Here is a 6466-nt window from a genome sequence, read left to right as displayed (position 1 = left end):
TGTTGCTCAATTAAAACCAGCTTAACTGTACTGTAAAATCAGTCAGACATTTTCATAATTCATGAGATGAACAGAATGCAGTATTATTCTATATATGCATATGGTGTAGAGATGGGCGTAGAGACATGTTCTCAGCCAAACATCTAATAAACCAAAAACATAGCGTATGACCACATAACCACATGGTTTCTGGAAAATATAATTTTATATCTTCTCTGTCTTGTTACTTTGTAATAACACTGTAGTCATACATTGAGCACTGTTCATATCTTGTTCTGTGAGCACAGCTATACCTGTATAGTGCCTAAACAGTGACATAAGTCACTGCCTTGCATCAGAGGTAAACATCAGGGAAAACGCATAAATCGGACACAATGAAAAAATGACATTCAAACAGAGTACGGTAAGGTTTTAGTTTTCCTATTTCCATTGTTCACACTTTTGATAATGATTTCAAGGTTGAATAGCTATATACAGACCCTGACACCCTTTCTCCTCCTAGATGGCCCTAAAGACTTAAATTGCTGCCACTGTGATCTTGGTATTAGTCATGGTGACAGTGCGGTAACAAGTATTTCCAGGTCTTCTAACCACACTACAGATCACTTGACCCTGGCTATGTGCATACACTGCTGTTCCCTGCACTATATTTGAACATAGCCTAAAATCTCAGCACAAGTGATATTATGTTGGCTGAATATTATTTGATGCACCATTATATCAACCTGGGCTCATGGACCCAAACTGCCGACAAATCATTTTTCAGGACAAACAGGATGAGAAGAAAAATTCAATGAGATGTGTCTTCAGTTTTGACATATTCTTAAATGTCAGAAATAAGATGTTGATATTCTTTGCCGTTATATCATGATTTTAGACATATATCAACTTCAGTTTACATTGTTTTTTATTATCAGAAGATTAAAGAAATCTGTCTTTTGTTTCAAACATTAAAAACGTATTTGCTTTCACGGAAAGCAACATGCTAATTGTTTCATCTAGTCATTGAAGCCATGTTTCCTGTGTACACCATCCTGAGTCATGGAGGTCTACAGATTGTCCATATCATCACTGGCGAGTCCCCACCAGTCTCGACATTTGTGGTGTTCAAGGTAAACACAGATGTTCAATGTGCACAAACTCATTTTCTCTTAAGGGTCTTCAGTCACAAAAAATAAGTCCACTTTCCTCATATACTCTAACCGAAGTAGTCAAGTATCAAATCAAAGCTTGATGTCTTGAGACTCTGACATTTTGGCTAGTGTCTTCTTCACTCGTAGAGCTGTGAGGCGGGAAGCTGGGTTGTGGGCCCAACATTCTGTCATCAGTTTCCCCATCTGTCTCAGACACTGCAGACAGAAAACAGGCTTTAGTATGGTAAGTTCTTAAATTATAATTCAGATGTTAGAATCAATCTTTATGGAAAGCGAAATGAATACAGCAGACTTCTAGTGTCATTAATAAACCAAGTAAGGACCCACAGCATAACAGGAGAATCTAAGCACAACACTTAGTTTAAATTAAAAAGGGTCTCTACATTGGTAACAATGGTCAACAGTGCAGTTAGTGTCAAAGTACCTGCTTTACTCAAAGGAGAGATCTTCTCACCAGCAATGCAGGCACTGTCACCTTACTAGTCTCCTTGTTCAGTCCTCATTGACATTCCTTCCTGTGAACTTGTATGAATCACCAAAAGGTCCAGTAGATAACTACACTGCAGCTCCTCACATTCAATAAGCTTGGGAAAAGGATGTTCCTCAGAAAAATATATTCTGTCTCTTTTTGTGACAACGTTTTAATTATGTTGCCCCCTGTCAAATGTAGGTCTACCCAACAAATACCAACGGCCTTCATATCTTTTGGATTTCATTCATGTTTTTGTTTGAAATGCAGGGACACATTGTGAGAGATCAAACCCTTCCTAATATTTGTAATATGTTTGGTCAATCTTTTTTTATCTGCCTGCCTGTCCTGCCTATATACTCATCACCACCTAAACATGTCAGTAAGTGTACATCAATCCTGCACTGACAATTTATATGTTGCTTTATCTCAAATTTGGAAAAAAACAATAGAAAAGTTTCTGACTCAGATATCTTTATTCTGATATGGCTTTGAACTAATCTTTCAAGGTTGGTCAGGCAAAACAGTAATAAAGTGGACTTGTCACAGCTACAGCCAATCGCCAGTGCCTAGAACACTCCCCCCAGATTTGATTGACAAAACATCTCATCTCGCTTTGCCTTCTGTGCTCGTACACTGCCTCCAGAAGTCTGCGCTTGCGCTTCTGATCTGCTATTGCTTGTTGAGCAGCACAGCTCCATTGTGCCCAGGTTACGAGGATGTAATTGAACCCAGAAGTGGAGAGCGCTCCTGGCTGTAGAGACAGAGGAGGAACGTGTACAGGTTCAATAACGTCAATAACCTGTGCACCATGAATCTGAGCTGATTGGCAAGCAGCAGCAGATCTATAGCACAGTCACTGACTTTTGGAGGTCCAGAAGACAGGGCAAGACAAGATGTCTGGTCCTGTCAATCAGATCTCAAGGGAGAGTGTTCTGAGCACCAGGGCGTAGCAGTAGCATTGATCATAGCTCAGTGAAAAATGGCATCTTTCTTTATTGTTCAAACTATTTACACCTGTCGCCTTAAAAAAAGTTTTATTGCAAATATTCTTGTACTCTACAAAGATGGTGAGATCTAAAAAAAAATTACCAATCTTTCGCTCCCAGACCAATTGAATATTCCAATCATTTCTTTAAACTCCAATAGAAAATCTATGAGTGGGGATCTCAGAGCTAGGACCCCCACCAATCAACACTTCTGATATGCCCCTATGACATATCAAAAATTGAAAAAAAAAGTGTAGTTACTCATTAAAAGATAAAAAGCGTACAGAACACTGGATCTTAACAAAAACTACTACATTCCATTGTAAATATAATCCAGCTAACCAAGTTTGGATAAATCAACATATAAATTGTCAGAGCAGGAAAGTTGTATACTCACTGCCATGTATATGTGGTGACCAGTATATTGGTAGGACGGCAGTCAGTTAAAAACAAGATTGGCCGAATATATTAGGCTACAAAAATACGGTCAGGTTTTTGGATACAGTTTTGGAAGCCAAAATCAGATGTGGATTATGAAAGGAGAGAAAAGTATAAAGGACAGATACGACTTTTTGAATTCACACCTTCCAAAACTGCATGCAGGAACCTGACCGTGTGGCTATACCTGCATTTAAAAAAACCATAAATGCAATCCAAAAGATTTGAAGGTAGTTGATATTTGTCGGGTGGACCTGCACTGGAGATAAGGGTTACATTATTAAACCTTTGTCACCAAAAAATCGGAATATATTTTTCTGGTGAAAACTCATTTCCCCAAGCAGGTTGAATGTGGAAATTGATATTAATTGCTTTATTTAGTTTTTAACCACCTTTATCCCTTCTTCTTCCTCTTTGACTAGGAAACTTGGATTCTCTGGATGAGTAGCTTATTTGCTGCACCCTGGTGGCTGTTGAAGGGGTTATCCGCTTTTTTTTATATTGATGACCTATCCTGTAGGTGACTTTTGACCTGGAAGTGACGGTGCTTATGGAGTTAAAAAATGTGGACTGGATCTCGTAATAAGAACCCCTGAATAAGCCTTGGAAGGTGAAACTATTTGGGTACTTATGAGCTCCATCCTAAGATCATTCCTACTATCTTACTACATGTTTTATATAAGATGTTCATCTTGTGAGTATTCTGAGTTAATACAGGAGGTTGTTTTACCTTAAATGATTCTGCACAAGGCTCTGTCTCATTGTGTCTCCATACTCCTGCGACAGTTGGAGGATCGTGATCCAGGATATGGAGCTCCAGCTGGCAAACAGTGATTTGAGAGTGTGAGGGGCTGCAGTGTGGCTATGTTCAGTAACTTTGGGTGATCCATACAAGTTCACAAGAGGTAACGTCAATAAGGATGTTATGTGGAAACGAGCATGGGGACAGTGCCTGCATTATTGGTGAGAAGATCGCTCCTTTGTGATGTGCTTGGATTTATGGTCATTAGTGTTAGGCGAGCATGCACGGCCGAACACCTTTTTCACTCAAGCATCGCGATGCTCGGTACATCGCGGTGTTCGGCCAAACACTGCTCGAGTCTCCTCCCCACAGGTTTGTTGGCTGCTACGCAGCCAATAAATGTGCGGGGGAGTAGTGCCACTCACTGTAATGCCGTAGACATGTTACTGGCATTACAGTGATTGGCTGGCCAGGAACGCGCCATCGGGTGCTATATAGCACCCAATGACACGTGGTTCAGCTCAGACTTAGTCAGGGCGAGCGGCAGCAGAAGTGACAGATAGTGTAGGGAAAGGAATTGTGTTTTTTTGCAGAGTTTTAAGTGTTGAAAGGTGTTAGAGACCCAACAGTCCTTTTAAGGACTATTGTTTTATCTGGCTGCGAAATATATTAGCGCATTGTACGCTAAATTGCGTGTAATTGTTTGGCTGCTGGTGACAGCAGCGACATTACCTGTGCTACATCTCCTGTATAACGTTAGCCGCTGGTGACAGCAGCGACATTACCTGCGCTATATCTCCTGTATAACGTTAACAGCTGGTGGCAGCAGCGGCATTACATGCGCTACATCTCCTGTATAACGTTAGCCTCTGGTGACAGCAGCGACATTACATGCGCTACATCTCCTGTATAACGTTAACAGCTGGTGGCAGCAGCAAAATTACCTGCGCTACATCTTCTGTATAACGTTAGCCGCTGGTGACAGCAGCAACATTACCTGTGCTACATCTCCTGTATAACTTTAGCCGCTGGTGACAGCAGCGACATTAATTACCTGCACTACATCTCCTGTATAACGTTAGCCGCTGGTGACAGCAGCAACATTTCCTGCGCTACATCTCCTGTATAACGTTAGCCACTGGTGACAGAAGCAAAATTACCTGCGCTACATCTCCTGTATAACGTTAGCCGCTGGTGACAGCAGCAACATTACCTGTGCTACATCTCCTGTATAACGTTAGCCACTGGTGACAGCAGCGGCATTAACAGCGCTACATCTCCTGTTTAATGTTAGCCACTGTGACAGAAGCAAAATTACCTGCGCTACATCTCCTGTATAACGTTAGCCACTGGTGACAGAAGCAAAATTACCTGCGCTACATCTTCTGTATAACGTTAGCGGCTGGTGACAGCAGCAACATTACCTGCACTACATCTCCTGTATAACATTAGCCGCTGGTGACAGCAGCAACATTTCCTGCGCTACATCTCCTGTATAACGTTAGCCACTGGTGACAGAAGCAAAATTACCTGCACTACATCTTCTGTATAACGTTAGCCGCTGGTGACAGCAGCAGCATTACCTGCGCTACATCTCCTGTATAACATTTGTGCATCATAAATATCAGTGACATTCAGTTACATTTTTTCACCGCTGGTGACAGCGACATTACTTGCGCTACATCTCCTGTATAATGTTTGCGCATCATAAATATCAGTGACATTCAGTTTAATTTTTTCGCTGCTGGTAACATCGACATTACCTGCGCTACATCTCCTGTATAACGTTTGCGCATCATAAATATCAGTGACATTAAGTTTAATTTTTGCCGCAGGTGACAGCAACATTACCTGCGCTACATCTCCTGTATAACGTTTGCACATCATAAATATCAGTGACATTCAGTTACATTTTTTCGCCGCTGGTGACAGCGATATTACCTGCGCTACATCTCCTGTATAACGTTTGCACATCATAAATATCAGTGACATTCAGTTACATTTTTTCGCCGCTGGTGACAGCGATATTACCTGCGCTACATCTCCTGTATAACGTTTGAGCATCTTAAATATCAGTGACATTCAGTTTAATTTATTTGCGCATACACTTACAAAACCTGCGCTACTGTATGTGTGACATACTTGCTAGCATATATACCATTTAATATGCTGAAGGCGAGCAGTAAGGGACGTGGAAGTGGCCGTGCTGCTGATGGTGCACACAGAGGCCCGTGGTGAAACGGTGCCTGCTGCCAGAGCACAAGAAACACACTCATCCACGATACCTAGCTTCATGTCCCAGTTTTCAGGGCGGAGCAGGACACCACTCTCGAAGTCACACCAGTGCGACCAGGTGGTCAGTTGGATTAGAGCAGATGCACCACCCTGTCTTCCACAAAGTCCAGTCTCAGTAGCCAAGAGTCTGGTCAACAGAATCCTCACCCTGATCCTCCTTCCTCCCACCATGGAGGGTCTTGGCAAACAAGTGATCCAACACTCGGATATTCAGAGGAGCTCTTTTCATCGCCATTCCATGATTTGGCCCTCTTTCCAAGCCCGCTTGAAGAGGGACATGAGGAGATCTTGTGCACTGATTCCCAAACTCTTAAGCATCCACAGTCAGAAAAAGATGACGGTGGGGAACAGCAATTAGTGTTTCACGAGGTGAATGATG

The 6466-nt window shown here is 41.9% G+C and overlaps 1 protein-coding gene across 5 annotated transcripts in view; it reads right to left on the bottom strand.

The window, feature by feature from the left end:
* Positions 1-847: 847 nt before the first annotated feature.
* The window catches only part of BMPR1B (bone morphogenetic protein receptor type 1B), a 455592-nt gene continuing 449973 nt past the window's right edge, over positions 848-6466 (bottom strand). For all 5 annotated transcript variants that reach the window (XM_040418173.1, XM_040418171.1, XM_040418174.1 and 2 more), the window contains one exon: positions 848-1349. In XM_040418173.1, coding sequence (XP_040274107.1) covers positions 1224-1349 — 126 coding nt within the window. In that variant the 3' untranslated portion in view covers positions 848-1223. The remainder of the gene's footprint in view (positions 1350-6466) is intronic.

Source organism: Bufo bufo, chromosome 2, assembly GCF_905171765.1.
Source record: "Bufo bufo chromosome 2, aBufBuf1.1, whole genome shotgun sequence".
In the NCBI taxonomy this organism is placed as follows: domain Eukaryota; kingdom Metazoa; phylum Chordata; class Amphibia; order Anura; family Bufonidae; genus Bufo; species Bufo bufo.
Note: the sequence above shows the minus strand (reverse complement) of the source record. Positions and strands in the feature narration are given on the sequence as shown.